The following is a 24,139-nucleotide window of genomic DNA, read 5'->3' as shown; positions in this document are numbered from 1 at the left end:
ATATTTTCAATATCTCTTTATATCCCCTGGCTTCTTCTCTACAATATAAAATATGTCAAGGTTCCTAAAACAACCTTCATTTGACTGCCATACCCTCAAGCCTTCATATATTTTTTTAAATCTTCACCCTTTCATAACCAATCCTTAGAAAGTTCATATGCTCTCACTGCCTCATCATTTCCTATTTCTCTCTCCTTAGTCTGTTGCAATATGGCATTTAATATTTCCACTCAACAGAAAGTTCTCTGTCCAAGATTAGTAGTGTTTTCTTGATGACTAAAATCCAAATCACAGTTCTGCCTTACCTCACTGCAGATTTTGACATTATTAGCCACCTCCTGAGAAATTTGCTTTCCCCTTAGCTTCTGTGATAATGAGTTCTCTAAGTTCTCCTCTTACCTGTCTATTTCTTCTTAGTGTCCAATTGCAGGATCATAGTCATCTTCTAGCCCACTAAGTGTAGGAATCTCATAAAGCTCTTCCCAGACTTTGTTCTGAACTTAGTATAGTGGTTGATACATGGTAGGTGTTTAGTAAATGTTTGTTCGCTTCCCTTCCTCCACCTCCTTATGTCAGTTCCCATAGATTTAACTGTCATCCCTATGCCAACTCCCCCAAGTACATATATCTATCCTAATCTCTTTCCTGAACCGTGGGAGATACCCTATATTGCCTATTGCCTCCTGGTCATCTGCTGCACAACAGTCCCATATAGGGATCTCAAATTCAGCATGTTCAAAACACAACTTATTTTCCCCTCAGACGAACCTTTCAGTTTTCACCCCCATTCTGTTTGCAGTCATCCAGATTACCACCTTGGTTACCACATCCAGGAAACCTCTTTGACTTGGAAACCTCCTTGACTCTTCATATTCCTTATAACCCTATCCCTTATCCAGTCATTTTCCAGGTTTCTCAGTTTTGTCTTTACTGCATCCCTTACAATTTTTGCCTTCTTTTCACTGATCTAGCCTCTACCTACTCTAGTTCAGGTCCTCATTACCTCTACCTTGGACAAATATAATAGCCTTCTCTTTTGTTTCCTTACTTCTAATCTCTTTAATATATTTCCTACATGAATCTGACCATTCCATATCTCCACCTCATCTGCCCTGGAAATTTCCAGTGGCCCTTTATTGCCTCTAGGATGAAATACAGAATTTTCAGCTTGATATTTAAAGGTCTTCACAGTCAGCCCCCTCCTCCCCATCTACTTTTTCACTCTTTATTTCAAATAATTGCCCCTTATACACTATGTTCCATTCAAACTGAATGGCAGGGTTTTCATTGTAAACAACATTCATCTGCTTCCATGTCTTTGCATAGGTAGATCCTCATGTTGGGAATATACTTCTTCACTTCCACCTCCTTCAGAGTAACTCAATTGTTGCCCCATAAACAAGTCTTTTTTTCTGATAGTTTTTTGATAATTTTCTGTTTGTTATCCTTCTCTCTTTTCTCTTTTAAAATTACTATATTTTGTATATACTTTATATTTTACATGTTGCATCCTGTCTACTTCCCCTTGATGAAAAAAAAAGAACAGTTTTATTTTCATCGTTTCACTCTCACAACTTAATAAATATTTTTTGTTGAATTGCTTATTTTTTGAATAATGTTTTTATTCACTATTAAAAATGCATGCACACATAACTACAGATTAATAATTTTAAACCATTTTGCTAACTGATAGTGTTGGCAATATGTAACAGAAAACAACTGTAATTAATGGAAATTCTAGAAATTTACAAATAATTTTTAGTCATAATCTTAAAAATAATTTAAAAAACCTTTTCCAAATATATGTTTATTTTAGTATAACTATCAATATCTCAGACAGTGGAGCTTTAAACAGTCCACTTAATGTATATTAAATAGTATTAGAGTAGTTCCATATATCTCCCTTTTCTCAAATCTTTGTGCAGATAGAAGAGAATATTGAGATTTGGGAAAATTTTCCTTTATATTGATTTCCTTTATACATTCCATAAATATTTGATCAGCTTCATTTTAAAGAATGTAAATTTGTTTAGGTTTTTTGTCTAAGTTTTTTCCCTTTTTTTAAAAAAAATATCATTGTTTTGCTTTTTAAAATGTACTTGGAATCATTTAAATTTAAATATTAATAATCTGATCAGCTTAATTTATCTCTTATTCCATTTTCTAAGGAAAAAAAAATCCACTAAGTTATTTCCTTAAATCTAATTACCAAAATTACTTAAGAACTATCTATTCAAACTAATTTTCTACATTATGCCCCAGAAATTTCCGAAAGTATGTAATGTGGATCACAACATTTGTATTCTTGACTTTAATAACTTATAAATTGATTATTGAAATTACTTATAGTGATCAGATTAATGATTTTATTTATTCCTTGCTTTGCTTATTGTAAAAATGCAATATTCTTCTTAATATTATACCATTTATGTCATCCCTGTTTAGAATGGCTGTACTATTACTATATAGTATTTGACTTACTCTTTTAACTACTTAGATAGTTTTCTAACTCCTACATGCCACATTTGTTATTTTCATTTTAGTTAGATTGTTTAGCCTTCTTATCTTTGCTGCTATTTAACACCAAATATGGCACCTGATCTTTGAGTCTTGGTATATTTGCTTATATCCTATGCCTTTCCTCAGTAGAACTTGTAAGAGCTACTTTCTTTTTGAGATAGAGGAAGATAGATAACTTGTGATTTAAAAGTTTTTAACCATTTTTTTCTGCGTTTTGGTCCTTTGAGCAAAAAGGACTATGAATTTTTTTTTTTTTTTGTCATTCTTTCATCCCAAAGAAAAGAACTCTTCATTTTCATGTTTAGTATATTAGAATCCTTAATGAAATAGAACAGTAGAAACTTGGAAAAGTTTTGGTCTTGAAACATTGCCCTAAAATGTCACAAAATATCTCATGATCTATTTATGTTCTCTTTCACATGGCAATATTGTAATCTAATTTTAAATGCCCACAGTTTTGTCCCAAATATTATCTACAATGTCTTATATCCTTTATAGTTTCATCATTGTGCCTGTTAAGCTATTAAAACTAGGCAGGAAAGAACATGTAACAACAGAAAAAGAAAATCACAAACAACATTGCATATACATATATCTGACATACATATGCATGTGTCATATATACTGCTTTTTTTGGTCTATTTAGAAAGCAACCATTTTTCCCAGTCAGTGAACACTGAATTGAACCTGGTATTAAAATGAGGCTCTTGAATTAGATCCTTTGGCTAATGGCTTTGGAGGAACAAGCTTAGTCTGTTAAATGGGTTTTTTATTCCCCTAATATTTATATTATATTTTAAATTATCTGTCTAAAGTCTCCATTTAACTTGGGCCTCCCATGCTGTGTGGTTTTTGGTTTTGGGGTTTTTTTTTTTGAGTGGTTTTTTAAAAGTATTTCAGCTTTAAGATGTTTTCCAAAAAATATCAAGGTACTTTTCATTGACAGTCTTACTATGTCTTTACTATCTGTTAACTTGTTTTTTTCCTCTCCTTCAGTCAGGAACATGCCCTGTTTGCCGTCATGTGCTTGCATCCATCCTTCCTGAAGCAACTTCTGCCACTTCTTTCCTGTCTGATCATGATTCCCTGCTTTCAATCCACACTGCTACAGGAACTCAGTAAAATTTAGCATTTGAAATGAGATCATTCAGTCCATCAAACTAAACTTGTAAATTCTTTCTAATTAATTCCAATGTGAAAATAAGTATATATAAATACCCATTAAATATTATATATAATATATTGTTGTTTAGAAAGGAAGCATTAAACTTTCTAAAACAAATTTAGGTTTGCAATAAAAACTGATATTTTCAAACTGAAAGTTGAAGTAAATTGAACCAGTTTTCTTCAGTTGAATGTTATTATCAATTGCAGTTAAAAATAAGCATTAGTTAAATCTATCTAAAATAATTAACCATTTATGTGACACATTATAGGTTTACTTTCTTGCAACTGCAGTGCAGTTAGAGCTTATTAAAGTTATGCTTATAATCTATTTTACACAGTATAATGAACTTCTTCGGTTTGTCAAAAATAGTGCCACTAAGTGACTTTGTAATTGATCTCTCATATTTGCATCAAATGTGAAGACTTTTGTGGTCACAGAAGTAATAAATATTTGGTTTCACTGGAAATAAAATACATAATAAAACATTTGTGTTTTTTTCATCATTTCCTATCCTTATATTGATGGATGTTGGTTGGAATTTAACATGGAGTGTATTAAATGTCTGCCTTTTTCTCTTTAAGATTGTGTTATCAGAGGCAGTTAGATGGCCTAGTGGAGAGAGCACTGACCCAGGAGTCTGGAGGACCTGAATTTAAATATAGCCCACAGACACTTAATACTTACTAGCCATGTGACTCTGGACAAATCACTTGACTACAATTGCTTCATCAAAAACAATGTTATTATGCTTGACAACATTGGGATTCTCCCAATTATAATTTGTATTATAAATTATAAATGAAAAGTAAACATTCTTTTCAGACCATGAAGAAAAATACAAAATTTCTTATATTATCCTGAACAAGGCAGAAAACAGTTGCTTTTATTTTCAGTTTTGAAATGAGAATAAAATTTATCACTTAACTTCCCTCCTTTAGCTTTCTCTAAAAGAAGAAAATAAAAGATAAACATTCTTAACCCAAAGTTGAAATAACTCTTAATATTAGGCATAATATCAATGTTTAATATTACATAAATAAGCCTAAAGGGATGCAGATGAGTTACAGAAAAATGAGGAAAATAAGCCCTTTTTTAAATGTGACTCAGTATTGTTCTTGTATGACTCAATACTAATCTGTGTAGAAATGTTTAATCTTCTCAGTATAATGACACCTATTAGAAAAATACAAACAGTCTAAGACTTGACTTTACTGTTATCATTACATATTGTAATGTATTACATCCCAGAATATGAAGTGAAGGGATATCATAATATAAAACAGCTTTACCAACGCAGCAAAAGCTCACATTACTATTTTTAGTTTGCACAAATACTACAAAAAAGAAAGGGCTCAACATCAGAAGTCAGAATTTTATGGCAGCATATATGACATCATATAGCAATATAGCCTAATAACTATTGTTCTAGACTTGAAATCAGCAAGGATTTTAATTCATATGCTTTCCCTGATACTAAACATCACTTAACCTGAGATGACAATTTTTTAAGGTTTATCTACTAAGAGATGTCTGTATACAGACATCTGTATACATACAGATGTATACATCTCTATAAGAGATGTTTTTTTGTAGGAGGACTTTCTAATCAAGTAAAATCACTAAATCTTTATATATTGTCATTTTTCTTGTGTATCTCTTTCCATAAGTCATTTTCATTTATTGAAATTGAGTATCAAATGAAGATTTACAGTTTGTACAAGAAATTATTCTTTAGTAGTATAAATTTTGTCTATTATATAATTGAACAATATTGAATAACAAATTCTAGCTGTATACTTACAAGAAAATTTAGACTAACACATGTATAAAATGAGACTGCTTCTTAATATTCTAAGTCAAAAATGGAAAAGGAAAAATAAAAAGCTCCCTGAAGAAAAGAATTCCTTAAAAATTAGAAGTGGGCAAGTGGAAGCTAATGACTCCATGAGACCTCAAGAAACAATAAAATAATCCAAAAAAAAAAAAAAAAAGAAGAAGAAAAATGTGAAACATCCGATTGGAAAAATAATTGACCTAGAACATGGATTCAGTAGAAATAATTTAAGGATTATTGTACTACCTGAAAACCACAATCAAAAAAGATCTTGGATATCATATTTCAGGAAATTATCAAGGAAAGCTGCCTTGATATTTTAGAACTAGAGAGTAAACTAGAAATGGAAAAAATCTAATAATTATCTCCTGAAAGAGATCTCCCAAAAACTCACAGGAATATTTTAACTCCCAGGTCAAGGAGAAAATATTGCAAGTAGCCAAAAGTAAGCAATTGAAATATTGTAAAACTACAATCAAGATCTCACCAAATTTAGAAATTTCTGCATTAAAAGATTGGAGAACTTGGAATATGATAGTCTAGAGGATAAAAAAAAAAAAAAAAAAAAAAGGATTAAAACCAAGAATTACCTTTCCAACAAAACTGAATATAATCCTTCAGGGAGGAAATGGATTTTTTTTTTTCCTGAGCAATTGAGGTTAAGTGACTTACCAAGGGTCACACAGCTAGGAAGTGTTAAGTATTTGAGGTTGGATTTGAACTCAGGTCCTCCTGATTTTAGGACTTGTGCTCTATCCACTGAATCACCTAGCTGCCCTGAAATGGATGTTTTATTAAAAAGGATTGTCATGCATTCCTGATTTCAAAACAAAAAAACCTTAACTGAATAGAAAATCTGGTTTTCAAATGCAAGACTCAGGAGAAAAATTAAAAAGCAAACAAGAAAGAGAAATCATAGCAAATTCAATAAGGTTAAACTGTTCACCCTTCTTAAGAAGATGATACTTGCAACTCCTAAGAATTTTATCAATATTAGGGCAAATTAGAATGAGATACATGTACAGGAGGCACAAATGTAAGCTGTCTTTAAAAGCAAATTTAAAGGGGTAGAAAAAACAAAGAGGGAGAAGGGAGAGATGGAATGGGGTAAATTGTCTCATGTAAAAGGCACAAAAATGTTTTAAGTGGAAAGGAAGGTGGGTGAGGTGGCAGACAATGCTTGTTACACTAGTCAGAACTGACTGAAGGACTAAGATATACTCGCTCAATCAGGGATAAATATCTTACCCTACAGAAAATTAGGAGGAGAAGAATATGGAGGGCAGGGGAAGAGATGATAAGGAAGGATAGTTTGGGATGGATGAGGAACAGTCAGAAGGAAAACATTTTTAAGGAGGGTGAAAAGAAGGAATGGGAGGATAAACAGGAAAAAATAGGATAGATTGCCATTAGTAACCCCAACTCTGAAAAATTTTATAGCAAGTTTTCTGATAAAAGCCTCATTTCTCAAATATATAGTGAATTGAATAAAATTTATAAAAATACAAGTCATTCCCCAATTCATAAATGATTAAAGTCTAAACAGGCAGTTTTCAGATGAAGAAGTCAAAGGTATTAATAGTCATATGAAAAAATGCTCTTAATCTCTATTTTTTAAAGAAATGCAAATTAAAACAATTCTAAGGTATCACCTCAGATATAGCAGATTGGTTAATATGATGGAAAACAAAAATGACAAATGTTGAAGGGGGTATGAGAAAATTGGGAGCACTAGTGCATTGTTGGTAGAGTTGTGAATTGATCCAATCAGTCTAGAGCACAATTTAGAAGTATGTCTAAAGAGCTATAAAACCACACAATCCAGCAATTTGATCCAGCAATGCTACTACTAGGTCTGTTTCCTCAAGAAATTTTTATGCACAAAAAATAGTTGGCTCTTTCTGTAGTGATAAAGATGTAGAAATTGGCTGCTAGGTGACAAAGTGGATAGAATGCTGAGTCTGAAATCAGGAAGAACTGAGTTTAAATTTGGTCTCAGATACTAGCCATATGACTGACCCTGGGCAATTCACTTAACTCTGTCAATTTTGCTCATGCAAAATGAAGTAGAGAAGGAAATAGCAAAACACGATAGTATCCCTGCCAAGAAATCCCAGACATAACTAAAACAACTGAACAAAGGTATCAATGGTGGTATGGGCAAACAAGGTGTGGTATATGATTTTGACAAAATATCATTGAGCAATAAAAAATGACAAAATCCTTTCAGAAAAACCTAGAAAGACTTACATAAACTTATGCAAAGTGAAGTGAGCAGAATCAGGAGATAAATGTACACAGTAATACCAATACTGTACAATGATCATCTGCAAATGACTTGGCTATTCTCAGCAATACAATGATTCAAGAAATTTCTAAGGACTTATGATAAAAAATGCTATCCACCTCCAGAGAAAAAAACTGATTGAAGTCTGAAAGCAAATTGAAGCATACTTTAAAATTTTTTCCTTGGGTTGTGTTTTTTTTTTTTGGGGGGGGGGAGTCTGTGATTTCTTTCACAACATGACTAATATAGAAATATGCTTTGCATGACTCTTTCTCTCTCTCTCTCTCTATATATATATATCATATATATATAAAATAAATATATGTAAATATATATAAAATAAAATTGCTTCCTTTCTCAGTGAGGAGGGAGGGCAGAGGGAAAAGGAGAGAATTTGGAACTCAAAAAAGAATTTTAATATATGTTAAAATTGTTTTGCATGTAATTGGAAAAAATTAAATATTTTAAAATGATTTAGCAGTCAATGTAATGAAGTAAAGAGTCTGGAATATTATATTCCAGAAGGGAAAATATATAGCTTTATAACCAAAAATGATTCACCCAGTAAAACTGAATACAATCCTACAGGAGAGGAATGAATCTTTAATGAAATAGAGGATTTCAAGCATTCCTGATTAAAAAAAAAAAAAAAAAAAAAAGGTAGAAATTTTGAAATACAGGAGTCAAAGAGAATCACAATAAAGATAATTATAAGCATGTAATCAAGAGATTAAACAAAATTAAATTTTTCATTCTTATGATGAAACATATAATCCCTGAAATCATCTGATTCATAGAGGGAGTCTAACTTGAAAGAAAGCTTAAGAATGAATCTGTTTTGATAATCTCAAGAATGGAAAGCACAGGAAAGAAAATACACAGAGAAAGGGAGAAAGGGAAAAAATGGGAAATATTTCATTAATGGAATGTTTAAGAAGTCTATAAAACAAACAAGAGAGAGTGAAGGATAAGAAGGTGACATTTAAAACGTATTAAGGACAGAATGCAGAGAGAAACAGACACAGAGAAAGAGACAGTGTATAAAACAAAATGAGGAAAATATAAAATTAATTATAATAAGTAATCTGACTAGGATGAACTCCTAAAATATGTGTAGCAGAACTGATTAGAAACCAGAATCCAGGGGGCAGCTAGGTGGCGCAGTGGATAGAGCACCAGCCCTGAAAGAGGACCCGAGTTCAAATTTGATCTCAGACACTTAGCTGTGTGACCCTGGGCAAGTCACTTAACCCCAGCCTGGGGGGGGGGGGGGGGGGAAACAGAATCCAAAAATATGCTGTATAAACAACAGTCAGATTAATCAATAATCATTTGTTAAGTACCTACTATATGCTAGGCACTGTGCTAAGCACTTTAAAATTATCTCATTTTATCCTCATAACAACCCAGGAAGGTAGGTACAATTATCATCCCTATTTTATAGATGAGGAAACTGAAACATTTTAAAGTTACTTGCCCAATTCACACAGTTCATATGTAAATGTCTGAGACTAAATTTAAACTTTCTCTTCCTGACTCCAAGCCTAGTGGTTCTATCCACTTTGCCATCACTTACCTAAAAACTCATCACTGTAATACTTTGTAATGTCTTTAAATTCCTCTTATATTCCCCTTATCTTGCATAACCCCTGGCATTTTGTTTAGCTATAATTGACTCTGGAAGTTTGTGGGGGGAAAAAGTACTGTTGCTGTGACCACTTTTGTGTTAAGAATTCAATTCAATGTAAAAACAATTTTGAACTAGTTTCTGCTGGTACCAGTTTAGTTTTGCTCCTTCATTGATACAAACTTGTTTTTTCAGCAGGCCCTTTATTGAAACAAAAAAACTGAAAGTCTAAACTTTCAAATTATAACATTTGAATAGGAACAGTAATTGATGGCAATGAAATTTTTTTTTAAATTGCTGCATAAAAAATTTACACGAAAGGGATCATTTTGTCTTGTAAATTGACAAACGACATTTTCTAGTTAATATTGAAGATGATCTCCAGACATGGGAAAATCAACTTCACTGAACAGAATTTTTTTCTCTTTAATAAAAATCTAAATTCAATTTTAAACTGCACGACAAGAGACCCAAATTTGAAATAAGGGCATCTGCAGTATAATGGGAAAACTTTAAACTAAAAATTTAAAAATAGGCACTTAAATATCTTTCCTGTGTGGTTTTGGACAAATAACTTTAATATTCAGTCTCTTTTTTTTCATTTGTAAAAGGGTTGTCATGTCTTCATTATCAACCTCATAGTGTTGTGGTGAGGATTAAATGAGATAATTTAGAGTCACTGAATGTTAGAATTGGGAGAGACCTACCTCATAGACTCTGAGGTCTGCCCTACCTAAGCAATATTCAAAGCTTCTAAACTTTTTTGATGTTTAAATAAAAATTTATATTCCCTTTGTCTCATTTATTTCCTCAGGAACTTGTCATGAGTCAATTAATTAAGATACTCATATAATAATAAGACAGCTAGATAATAAATAGAACCCTACCCTCACCCCCTATCCCATCTAGAGTCAGAAAGATCTGAGTTCAAATTCATCCTCACATATTCACTAACTGGTGACCCTGGGCAAGTCACTTAACTCTGTTTGCCTCAGTTTCTCATCTGTAAAATGAGCAAGAAATGACAAACCCCTCCAGTGTCTTTGTTAAGAAAATTCCAAAATGGGCTCACAAAAAGACATAACTGAAACAACAGAAAAGAATATAATTTTTTAAAAAACCAATAATAATTGCAAAAATAACTAGCATTTATAAGGGGCTTTAAGGGTTATGAAATTCTTTGCACATATATTATCTCATTTGAGTCTCACAACCACCCTAGAGGGTATGTGCTATCATTTCATCATTTTATAGATGAGGAAACAAAGTTTGAGAGAGAATAAATGATTTGCCCAGAGTCACAGCTATTAAGTGCCCTAAGTCCAGTACTCTATATACTACACTATGTATGTGCTGTGGTGAAAAGAGCATCAGAAGATCTAATTCCAGTCTTGGATCTGCCACTTTGTAATTTCATTATTTTTCTAAATGTTAAACTGAGCAAGGTACTCAGATTTTCTGGATCTCTGTTTATTTGTAGAATGGAAATAATCATACTTTTTACCACTCATGTTGTACGATTGTAAGAATAAAATCTAAACCTCTGTATTTATTGTAACATTGGATTTGAAATGAAAGGACTGGAGTTCAAATTCCATCTCTGATCCTTTATTTTCTATGAGTTACTTCTCAGTTTTCTCATCTTTAAAATAAAGGTGATGGAGGCTAGGGGTGTGCCAGGAAATAAGCATTTATGTAAAGTCTACAATGAACCAAGCGCCTGACAACTTGATCCCTACAACAACCCTTCAAAGTAAGTGATGTCATTATCCCTACTCTACAGTTCAGGAAAGAGGCTAAGTGACTTGCCTAGGATCACATGGTTTATAAGCATCTGACAATGGGTTTGAACTTAGGTCTTCTTAATAATGGGCCCAGCACTCTATCCTCTATACCACCTACATCTTAAATATCCCTCCTAACTTGGAATTCTTTCATCTTGTAGGTGTTGATTATTCTCCTTCCAGGTAACTGTGGCATTTTAACAGGGAGGTTCCATGCCTTAACCTGAAACTGGCTCTATAATGGTGAGAAATTACATCATGAAAGGCAGGTGAAGGAGGTATTCTGAGTCAATGGGCTTTTTGCTGTAGTCATTTAATAAATATTCCCTGTTGATGATCTTGATAAATGTTAGCCAGTTTTTAAGCTTCTTAATTCTTCCTTTTCTGGAACCTGGCTCTGTATTCCAATGAACTCCAACTCTTTTTGATTCAAGATCCAACTCTCTCCTCTGAAAGGAGTTGCCTTGGAAAGGGGGAGATAAAAGATTCTGGTTGAAAGGCAAGGACTTATCTGCTTAGGTCAAGTCTGAGAGAAGGATGAATGCACAGCTTGTAGTGACAGAGGGCATGTCTATGGAACTCCTTGCTATTATGCCCAACTGGGACAGTCATCAGGAGCATGAATGCTTTAGGTCCAACATAAAGTAGATGATTCAATGATTGCTTCAGTTCAAAAAAATCTGATTTCAAATTCTCCCTATATCTTATTTATTATGGATTACAATGGGTAAGTCACTTAACTTGTCTGAATCTCTTATGTGAAATGTTAATAACAATACCCATAGTCCTAATCTTACAAGTTGTTACAAAAGTGATTTTACAAATCACAAAAGTGATTTGTAGACCTAAAAATACTAAATAAATGCCAGCTTATATTGAGAGCTCACAGGGCTAAAACACATACCAGCTCAAGAGTGTGACTCTTAGAACACAATCTGGATTAAACATGGAAATCAACAGTGCTGGATGCAGTTGACTTCCCGAACCATTGCTGAAATTCTGGACTGTTTTTATATACCACAATTACAAGATCCCCAGAGCAACACAGCTGGCTTTTACAGCCTCTCTGTGCTCTTCCTTGGGATAATGGGGCTCATTCAATTGTTTCCATAACCTGTGAATGCCATTTACAACTCCATTTCTAATCTTCTATTCAGAATAACAGGAGACTCATTTTTTGTAGCACAGTAAATACAATCCGTAATTCCTTTGATGATAAAACATAAAACCTTCCATGAGGTTATTTTTTATGTTGCAGAATAAACTCAATTGAGAGTACAGGAGATAAAGTGGAGATTAGAAGTCTGAGATCCTGTATATGGAGGCAAGGGTATTTTTTTTCAAGTATTACATATAATTAAGCATTATTATGTGCAAATCTGATGAGGAAGAGCCAAGCTAACTATTCTCCTGATTTTGCAGGGTTGGTACTGAGACAAGAAAGCTCTCCTCGGATTCTCTTTTCTTCCAGATTCACAGAAGACCACTGAATTCAAGACACAGACTGTATCTGACCCCCCTTTTTTGTCTCCAGAAAGGAATTCTGAAAGTCAAAGGTATAATGACTTTCAGATCATATAATTTATCTTCAAAGTTTGATGCCAAATCTCCCTGAGAGAATCAAAAATTAGTCTTTGTTCAGCCCACTTTCTGCTAATTGATTTTAGGAAAATACAATGTGACAGAAATGACAAGGGAAAGCTAGTATTTTGGGGAATCAATATTATAAAAGGACTATTAGCCCATGACATGGTAGGTGAAGCTGGACAAAGGGCTTGGTTGTAATATACAAAGTTATTTTAAGAAGATATTGCTAAAATGATGATAAAAGTATCTGTTTGCAAACTGCTAGAAAGCATCAGGAAATTTTGATAGGTGACTATGATAAATTTAGCTTTTTTTCAGCAATACAGCAATCCAAGACAATTCCAAAATACTTCTATATCCAGAGAGAAAACTACGGAGACTGAATGTAGTCAAGGAATACTATTTTCTATTTTTTTAATTTGGATGTTTTTTCTCACAGTTTTCTGATTCTTCTTTCACAATACGACTAATATAGAAATATGATTAATATGATTGTATATGTATAACATTTCTGGCTATCCTGAGAAAAATGGGGGGGAGGGAAGGGAGAAAGGGAGAAAAAATTGTAACTCAAATATCTTATAAAAGTAAATGTTGAAAACTATCTTTACATAAAATTGAAAAAAAATTCTATTAAGTGGGGGAGAAAGAAAATTTGTCTTGTTTATAAGCTTAAAAGCTGCTTTTTTGCATTTTTAGACTGTGATGCTAAAAAACAGGAAAACTCAAAATGAGGAGGATCTCTTAGGAAAGAATGAATTATGTCTTGCCATATTCATATTCAGCCATATTAGCCTACGTGAAGTCACTTATATCTATATAATTCTATATGCTCTATCTATATATAAATATAAAGAAATCTATATATAGATCTATACATCTCTCTCTATATAAATGATCTGTCTCTTGCCTCTCAACCCTGAAAGTTCCTCCAAAAAAGCAGGAGTAGCCATCCTCATCTCAGATCAAGCAAAAACAAAAATTGATCTAATTAAAAGAGATAAGGAAGGGCATTATATCCTGCTAAAGGGCAGCATCAATAATGAAGCAGTATCAATATTAAACATATATGCACCAAGTGGTGCAGCATCTAAATTCTTAAAAGAGAAATTAAGAGAGCTGCAAGAGGAAATAGATAGCAAAACTATAATAGTGGGAGATCTCAACCTTGCACTCTCAGAATTAGATAAATCAAACCACAAAATAAATAAGAAAGAAGTCAAAGAGGTAAATAGAATACTAGAAAAGTTTGATATGATAGATCTTTGGCAAAAGCTAAATGGAGACAGAAAGGAGTATACTTTCTTCTCAGCAGTTCATGGAACCTATACAAAAATTGATCACATACTAGGGCATAAAAACCTCAAAATCAAATGCAGTAAGACAGAAATAGTGAATGCATCCTTTTCAGACCATAATGCAATCACAATTACATTTAATAAAAAGCCAGGGGAAAATAGACCAAAAAATAATTGGAAACTAAATAATCTTATACTAAAGAATGATTGGGTAAAACAGCAAATCATAGACATAATTAATAACTTCACCCAAGAAAATGACAATAATGAGACATCATACCAAAATGTGTGGGATGCAGCCAAAGCAGTAATAAAGGGAAGTTTTATATCTCTACAGGCCTACTTGCATAAAATAGAGAAAGAGAGGGCCAACGAATTGGGCTTACAAATCAAATTGCTAGAAAAGGAACAAATTAAAACCCCCCAGACAAATACAAAACTTGAAATTCAAAAAATAAAAGGTGAGATTAATAAAATTGAAAGTAAAATAACTATTGAATTAATTAATAAAACTAAGAGTTGGTTCTATGAAAAAACCAACCAAATAGACAAACCCTTAGTAAACCTGATTAAAAAAAGGAAAGAGAAAAAGCAAATTGTTAGTCTTGAAAATGAAAAGGGTGAACTCACCACTAATGAAGAGGAAATGAGAACAATAGTTAGGAGCTACTTTGCTCAACTTTATGCCGATAAATTCGATAACTTAAATGAAATGGAAGAATACCTTCAAAAATATAGCTTGCCCAGATTAACAGAGGAAGAAGTAAGTAGTCTAAATAGTCCCATCTCAGAAAAAGAAATAGATCAAGCTATTAACCAATTTCCTAAGAAAAAGTCCCCAGGATCAGATGGATTTACATGTGAATTCTACCAAACATTTAAAGAACAACTAACTCCAATGCTATGTAAACTATTTGAAAAAATAGGAATTGAAGGAGCCCTACCAAATTCCTTCTATGACACAGACATGGTACTGATACCTAAACCAGGTAGATCGAAAACTGAGAAAGAAAACTATAGACCAATTTCCTTAATGAATATTGATGCTAAAATCTTAAATAAGAAATTAGCAAATAGACTTCAGAAAATCATCCCCAGGATAATACACTATGACCAAGTGGGATTTATACCAGGAATGCAGGGCTGGTTTAATATTAGGAAAACTATTAGTATAATTGACCATATTAATAATCAAATTAATAAAAACCATATGATCATCTCAATAGATGCAGAAAAAGCATTTGATAAAATCCAACATCCATTCCTACTAAAGACGCTTGAGAGTATAGGAATAAATGGACTATTCCTTAAAATAATAAGGAGCATATATTTAAAACCTTCAGTAGACATCATATGTAATGGTGATAAACTAGAACCTTTCCCTGTAAGATCAGGAGTGAAACAAGGTTGCCCACTATCACCATTACTTTTCAATATAGTACTAGAAACTCTAGCCTTGGCAATAAGAGCCGAGAAAGAGATTCAAGGAATTAGAGCAGGAAATGAGGAAATCAAATTATCACTTTTTGCAGATGACATGATGGTATACTTAGAGAACCCCAAAGACTCTGCTAAAAAGCTATTAGAAATAATTCAGAATTTTAGCAATATTGCAGGATACAAAATAAATCCACATAAATCCTCAGCATTTTTATACATTACCAACACAATCCAACAGCAAGAGATACAAAGAGAAATTCCATTCAAAATAACGGTCGATAGTATAAAATATTTGGGAATATATCTACCAAAGGAGAGTCAGGAATTATATGAGCAAAATTACAAAACACTTGCCACAAAAATAAAGTCAGATTTAAATAATTGGAAAGAAAGACATTGCTCTTGGATAGGCTGAGCGAATTAAAATGACAATACTCCCTAAACTAATCTATTTATTTAGTGCTATACCAATCAAACTTCCAAGAAACTATTTTAATAACCTAAAAAAAATAACAAAAGGTCGAGAATTTCACGGGAAGTAATGAAAAAAAAATTAAGTGAAGGTGATCTAGCTGTACCTGATCTAGAACTGTATTATAAAGCAACAGTCACCAAAACCATTTGGTTGGTATTGGCTAAGAAATAGACTAGTTGATCAGTGGCATAAGTTAGGTTCACAGGGCAAGATAGTGAATAAAAATAGCAATCTAGTGTTTGACAAACCCAAAGATCCCAAATTTTGGGATAAGAATTCATTATTTGACAAAAAACTGCTGGGAAAACTGGAAATTAATATGGCAGAAACTAGGCATGGACCCACATTTAACACCACATACTAAGATTAGATCAAAATGGGTCCAAGATTTAGGCATAAAGAATGAAATCATAAATAAATTGGAGGAACATGGGATGGTTTACCTCTCAGACTTGTGGAGGAGGAAGGAGTTTGTGTCCAAGGGAGAACTAGAGACCATTATTGATCACAAAATAGAAAATTTTGATTATGCCAAATTAAAAAGTTTCTGCACAAACAAAACTAATGCAAACAAGATTAGAAGGGAAGTAACAAATTGGGAAAACATTTTTACAGTTAAAGGTTCTGATAAAGGCCTCATCTCCAAAATATACAGAGAATTGACTTTAATTTATAAGAAATCAAGCCATTCTCCAATTGATAAATGGTCAAAGGATATGAACAGACAATTTTCAGATGATGAAATTAAAACTATTTCCACTCATATGAAAGTGTTCCAAATCACTATTGATCAGAGAAATGCAAATTAAGACAACTCTGAGATATCATTACACACCTGTCAGATTGGCTAAGATGACAGGAACTAATAACGATGAATGTTGGAGGGGCTGTGGGAAAACTGGGACACTGATGCATTGTTGGTGGAGTTGTGAAAGAATCCAACCATTCTGGAGAGCAATCTGGAATTATGCCCAAAAAGTTATCAAAATGTGCATACCCTTTGACCCAGCCATACTACTACTGGGCTTATATCCCAAGGAAATACTAAAGAAGGGAAAGGGACCTGTATGTGCCAAAATGTTTGTGGCAGCCCTTTTCATAGTGGCTAGAAGCTGGAAGATGAATGGATGTCCATCAATTGGAGAATGGTTGGGTAAATTATGGTATATGAATGTTATGGAATATTATTGTTCTGTAAGAAATGACCAACAGAATGAATACAGAGAGGCTTGGAGAGACTTACATCAACTGATGCTGAGTGAAACGAGCAGAACCAGAAGATCATTATACACTTCAACAATGATACTGTATGAGGATGTATGCTGATGGAAGTGGATATCTTCAACATAGAGAAGAGCTAATCCAATTCCAATTGATTAATGATGGACAGAATCAGCTACATCCAGAAAAGGAACACTGGGAAATGAGTGTAAATTGTTATTTTTACCTTCTGAATCCAATTCTTCCTGTGCAACAAGAAATTTGGTTCTACACACATATATTGTATCTAGAATATACTGTAATATATTTAACATGTATAAGACTGCCTGTCATCTGGGGGAGGGGGTTGGGGGAGGAAGGGAAAAAATCTGAACAGAAGTAAGTGCAAGGGATAATGTTGTAAAAAATTACCCATGCATATGTACTGTCAAAAAAAAAGTTATAAAATAAAACAAAAATTAAATTAAAAAAAAGAGCAGTAAGGCAGGGCCAATGGGCACAAAAACAAGAGGGTAAGGGCGGGAAGGGATGAGAAGAGAGAGACACATTCCCTCTCATGTGTGTTCAGCTATGTGAATGTGCCTAGAGCTTTTAAGGGACTATTTCGTGACACTTTTGCTGGGCCACAAACCTCATTTCTGTAAAAGTAAAGGAATAAAATTTCCCCCTAATATTATGTTTCAAAAAAAAACCAAAAAAAAACATATAATAATGTATTTTATAAATTATAAAAATCATCACACTAATTATGTATAAATTATATATTAATATATTGTATAATATAAAATTTAAGTGTAGCATGCTGTCGTCTCCAGAAGCTGCTGGATCGCTCTCTGGGAAGAGATCTGCTGTGTCTACTCAAATCTCTCAGACAGATTCTTCTTCCTGTAACGAACCGTTGTCTCCAGGCAGTTGCTGTTAACTCTTGTCCAAAGAAGTGACTTCCCTTCCTGCAGAGAGCCCCGTCAAGCCTGATGCAATTCAGAGTCTTCTTCTTGAATCCTGGCTCTGAATCTCCTCCAGCTCTTATCCTTCTCCAGGCCGATCTGCTCTCCAGGCCCAATATTGTGTCTTTTATCCTCCCAGAGAATGGGCGTGGGATAATGCAAGGGCTTCTGGGAAGAACCACCCCAGCCAATGAGCTTGCCCCCTCTATCAAGTCAACCTGAGTTCTCACCTTGTAATTGTCCAGAAAACCTGAATTCTCACCTTGTCACTGTCCAGACAACCTGAGTTCTCACTTAGTAATCCTAACATCTCCCCCTTTCTTTTGATTTAGAACATAGGACAGTCATGATCTTGAAACATAAATCCATCAATATGGGAAGTATTACACATAATTACATAAATTACATAAGCACATAGTAACATAGTAACATAATACATGCTAGAAGTATATGACAAATAACATAATCAAATAATCATAAATTGAAAATTTATAAATGTCCATAAGTCCATTGTCCATTAGTCTCATCTTGTGTGAGGAAGTCCAATGATTCCTGCTGGTTTTAAAGTTCTTTAACAGTCTTCTTATTATCCATGCTCTTTCAGTGTCAGATGTTTCTTAGATCTTCTCCTTTATTTTGAGGTCTTTCTCTTTTTCTGTCTCTCTCTGATGGATAAGGCGAATATGACTCGTTGGCACCCATCTGATTCCTTCTCCTGCTGAAGAAATACAAGCAAACCCTCTCCCCCAGGCAGTTAACCTATCTAATTACCTTCTATTTACCACTTTCTAAATCTCTTCTCATCACCTGGCAATTACATTGGAATTGTTTGCACTGGATACAGCCCTGTTGGTTTAAAAGGCCTGTATTCTCCCCAAGTGTAATCCATTTTTGCAATCTGATTGCCTTTTGGCTCACTTATCAGGTAATCCCTTTCTGCCATGTGATTGCTTTTCTGCTGGTTGATCAAATCAGAGTCCTGGCCTTCTAAAGGTTCTTTGGGTGTAACATCAGCTGCCATCATGCCCCAAGTCTTTTTTGCCTGGGGCCCTGGACCTGGGCCCCTCATCCCATTTCCCTGAATTATTCTACACTCTGATGCCCAATGGAGTCCTCTGTTGCATTTTGAACATGGAGTTTTAGGTCTTCTTTCACCCTGTCTTCTCACTGTATCTCCATATCTACACTGAGCTCTTAGATGTCCAATTTTTCCACATTGAAAACATCGCCGAGTTTCTCTAGACGTCCCTTGCCAGAAGGGACCCTGTCTTTCCACATTCATCATTGTCCGGGTGTAAAAAGCATTTGTTCCCACTGTAGCACAGCGTCTTATGATCTCCTCTAAAGGAGCATCTTTGTCTAATCCCCATATAATTCTTTTGCAAATCTCATTGGCATTTTCCTTAGCCAGATGTCTGGTCATTATTTCTGTAGCTGGATTTTCTCCAATAGTTCTTTTGACAGCAGTTTGCAAACGTCCCACAAAATCTGCAAAAGGTTCATTGGGACCTTGCTGTATTTTAGTGAAAGCCTCTCCACGATCTTTCTGTCCAGGAAGGACACCCCAAGCTTTTATTGCAGCCTTAGCAATTTGTTCATATATTGTCATGGTATAATTAATCTGTTCCGAATTCTCTCCATACTGACCTTCACCAGCTAAGTGCTCAAAAGTGAATTGTGTGTTAACTCCTATTTCCAAATTGCATCTGACTTGAATTTTACATAATTCATGAAATTCCGCAAGCCATAATAAATTTTCTCCAGGTTCCAGACATGTCCTTGCTATGGATTTCCAATCATTCGGGGTTAGGACTTCATAAGACAAACCATCTAGTAACATTTTGACATAAGCTGATGTAGCCCCATAAAGGGTACAACCTTTTTTCAAATCCTTAATTGTATTCAAATCTAAAGGTGCATATCTTCTCCTTTTTTTTACCTACAGAGTCAGTATTTTCAATCACAGGATATGCATGTATAAAATCACTTATATCCTGTCCTTCTCTCTTAGCTTTAACCAATGCTTTTTCTAATCTTGTCATAGGCTTAGGCTTCTTCACAGGCAATTCTGTTTGTGTTTCTGCCTCTTCCCCTCTTTCTTCCTCCATCTCTGAAGGTGGGGTTGATGTGGGCCTGTCAATAATCTGTTCTCTAGGCAGGGTTGAAGCTTCTTCAAGAGAATCATACCATAATTCCTCATTTAAATCCTCTTGCTCTAGGGAAAGATCTTGATCTTTCCTTTTTTCCTCACACTTCCTCCTCTGTTCATTTTTAGAACTTTTCCTTCTCCTACAACTTGCTTGATAGTTTAAGGCTAATTGAACTATGTTGTAGATATAAAATACTTCTGCAGAAATTGAACGAGGCCCATTTTTTGCTTGAAATTCTTTCATTTCATATCCCACTAGCTTCCATTTATCTACATCTATCTTTTCTTCCTCTAAGAACCAAGGGGATGTGCGTCTTAATGCAGCCAAGAGTTTAGCAATTTGTACCCAGGTTACAAGTAAACTCTGCTCCTCAATTATGTTGATTATACTCTCTATAGTACCACTCCTGAATGGGGGTGGAGCTGAGGTTGCTTCTGGGGCTGGGGTTGAGTCGGCTGAGGTCCAGGGATTGAATATAGCTAACATCTGCCCCATTTCAGCTATAAGAGATTCCTGGTTTAGCCCTTAACAAGTTAAGTTCCTTATTTATCTATTAGCATGCTCACTTAATCTTTAACAAAGTTTCCTCGTTACTCACGGTTCTGGGTCAGAGAGACTGAGATCTAGATCGGAAGCTTTTGCACTGGAATCAGGACCGTGTCTGTCCCTGTTCGGGCGCCAAAATGCGAAGGTCTGGTCTAGCTCCTCTTGTCAGGATAAGCAAAAGTCCTTGCCCCACGTTGGGCGCCAATTGTAGCGTGCTGTCGTCTCCAGAAGCTGCTGGATCGCTCTCTGGGAAGAGATCTGCTGTGTCTACTCAAATCTCTCAGACAGATTCTTCTTCCTGTAACGAACCGTTGTCTCCAGGCAGTTGCTGTTAACTCTTGTCCAAAGAAGTGACTTCCCTTCCTGCAGAGAGCCCCGTCAAGCCTGATGCAATTCAGAGTCTTCTTCTTGAATCCTGGCTCTGAATCTCCTCCAGCTCTTATCCTTCTCCAGGCCGATCTGCTCTCCAGGCCCAATATTGTGTCTTTTATCCTCCCAGAGAATGGGCGTGGGATAATGCAAGGGCTTCTGGGAAGAACCACCCCAGCCAATGAGCTTGCCCCCTCTATCAAGTCAACCTGAGTTCTCACCTTGTAATTGTCCAGAAAACCTGAATTCTCACCTTGTCACTGTCCAGACAACCTGAGTTCTCACTTAGTAATCCTAACATTTAAGCATGGAAGAGCATGCTTAAATATCATTACTGATATGATTATTACTGATATTGATACTTAAATAGGATTACTGATACATGATCAAAAATGTTTTAGAAAGCTCTGATCTAGTCTATACCCCTATACCTTATGATCCAACTATTTATCTAACCCAACCTTCAGCTCCATCCCCTGTGTTGAAAGAACAAAACCTTAATACCTCCAAGTAGGGAGAATGTCACCAGTGGACATGGTCTTTGACTTCTTTTTCATTTTTTTAGTGAGTACAAGTACCTGACAATTTTATTTAACTTCTAGAATCTTCCAATTATAGAAGGGACCTCTATTTTAGACCACATGACCTCAAGTTCTTTCTCATTGTGCTTTTTTTTCTTTCTTTTTTTTTTTCCTGAGGCTGGGGTTAAGTGACTTGCCCAGGGTCACACAGCTAGGAAGTGTTAAGTGTCTGAGACCAAATTTGAACTCCGGTCCTCCTGAATTCAAGGCTGGTGCTCTATTCACTGCGCCACCTAGCTGCCCCAACCTCAAGTTCTTTCTAACTTGGAGAATATATATATATTCCATGATGCAATGTTTCTTTTTTGGTGTGTGTCAGAAGACCAGGAAATCTCTCAAACATAAATTTCCCAGCATCTGCCACTATTTACTTCATTAATTGCTGCTTGTGGAATAATCCAAGACTTCTCCATGTCAGGTTTGCCCTTCACTTCTTTTTTTCTTTTGTTAAATTTTTAAAATTTTTTAATTAAAGTTTTTTTATTTACAAAACATATGCATAGGTAATTTTTCAACATTGACCCTTGCAAAACTTTCTGTCCAAATTTTCCCTCCTTCCTCTCTACCCCCTTCCCTAGATGGCAGGTAATTCAAATCATATTAAATATGTTAATATATGTTAAATCCAATGTATGTATACATAGTTATAGTTATCTTGATGCACAAGAAAAATCAGATCAAGAAAAAAAAAACTGAGAAAAATGCAAGCAAATAACAACAAAGAGTGAGAATGCTATGTTGTGATCCACACTCAGTTCCCACAGTCCTTTCTCTGGATGTAGATGGCTCTCTTCCTCACTGAACAATTGGACCTGGTTTGAATCATTTCATTGTTGAAGAGAGCCACGTCCATCAGAATTGATCATTGTATAATCTTGTTGTTGCTGTGTACAATGATCTCCTGGTCCTGCTCATTTCACTCACCATCAGTTCGTGTAAGTCTCTCTAGGCCTTTCTGAAATCATCCTGCTGGTCGTTTCTCATAGAATAATAGTATTCCATAGCATTCACATGTCATAACTTATTCAACCACTCTCCAATTGATGGGCATCCACTCCAGTTTCTCGCTACTACAAAGAGGGCTGTCATGCTTGCACATGTGGGTCCCTTTCCCTCCTTTAAGATCTCTTTGGGATATAAGCCCAGTAGAAACACTGCTGGATCAAAGGGTATGCCCAGTTTGATAACTTTTTGAGTATAGTTCCAAATTTCTCTCCAGAATGATTGGATCCGTTCACAATAGCATTTCTATTTTCAATTTTTTTTTCCAATTTTTTGCTGAGGCAATTGGGGTTAAGTGACTTGCCTAAGGTCACAAAGCTAGAAAGTGTCTGAGTTATCTCTGAGTGTCTGAGATCACATTTGAACTCAGGTCCTCCTGACTTCAGGGCTGTTGCTCTAACCACTGCACTACCTAGCTCTCCCTGCTCTTCACTTCTGATGAGTGATGTTACTTTTCTGTGAGTCATGACTCCTGACCAATAGTCATTTTATTAAATATAGTAAAAATTTCTGTAAAAAGACTCTAAGTATATACATCTAAATACTTTTCATACAATATCAAGTTCACAATTGTTTAAGGAAGAAATATTCTTCAAATACTTGCAGAATATTAAGAAGGTAACTATTGTCTTTGACAACTCTTCCTTCCATCTTTCCCACTCCTCTTCCCCATTACCCTAGTTGCCTAGTTTTTACCTGTTGCTCAGAGACCCTTTCCCATGTGCACTCAGACTTGTCTTCCAGTAGGTAAAGTCTCGATATTTAGACCTTTCTTTTTAATGTTCCTATCATTCTTTTTATTTCTCCTCTCTACAACAATTTATCTTTCCATTGCAGCAGATGTCCAATGTACTAAATAAACTAATCTCTGCAAATGTGCTGACTCTTCCCATTTAAGCAAAATTTCAGTACAGGAAGTTAGGGGAATGGTGGGAGTTTTAAGCAAAAGGATTTTTAAGTAGGATTTTTAGCTGGGACTAAATAGGATTTTAGCTCTTTTAATTATATCACTTAGATGGCTATCTAGTTAACTTTTATACAAACACATTCTTGTTCTTATATTTTTCAATCTCCTACTTCTCTATTTTTCATTACTTCATATATATATATATATATATGTATATATATATATATATATACATATGTTTTTGTGTATATGTATGATTTTTTACATTTACTTTTAAAACTTTGAATTCCAGATTCCCTCTCTTTCCCTTACTGAGAAGGCACAAATAAATGTATGCAAAATATTTCCATAAAAGTCATGTCCCCCCCCAAAAAAAACAGATTCCCCCTGCAAAAA

General features: G+C 34.5%; 1 protein-coding gene across 13 annotated transcripts in view; it reads left to right on the top strand.

The window, feature by feature from the left end:
- The window catches only part of PJA2 (praja ring finger ubiquitin ligase 2), a 116,869-nt gene extending 112,698 nt beyond the window's left edge, over positions 1-4,171 (top strand). For all 13 annotated transcript variants that reach the window (XM_074281942.1, XM_074281937.1, XM_074281931.1 and 10 more), the window contains one exon: positions 3,517-4,171. In XM_074281942.1, coding sequence (XP_074138043.1) covers positions 3,517-3,642 — 126 coding nt within the window. In that variant the 3' untranslated portion in view covers positions 3,643-4,171. The remainder of the gene's footprint in view (positions 1-3,516) is intronic.
- The last annotated feature ends 19,968 nt before the right edge of the window (positions 4,172-24,139 follow it).

Source organism: Sminthopsis crassicaudata, chromosome 1 (assembly GCF_048593235.1).
Source record: "Sminthopsis crassicaudata isolate SCR6 chromosome 1, ASM4859323v1, whole genome shotgun sequence".
NCBI lineage: Eukaryota > Metazoa > Chordata > Mammalia > Dasyuromorphia > Dasyuridae > Sminthopsis > Sminthopsis crassicaudata.
This window is presented reverse-complemented; position numbering and strand designations above follow the sequence as displayed.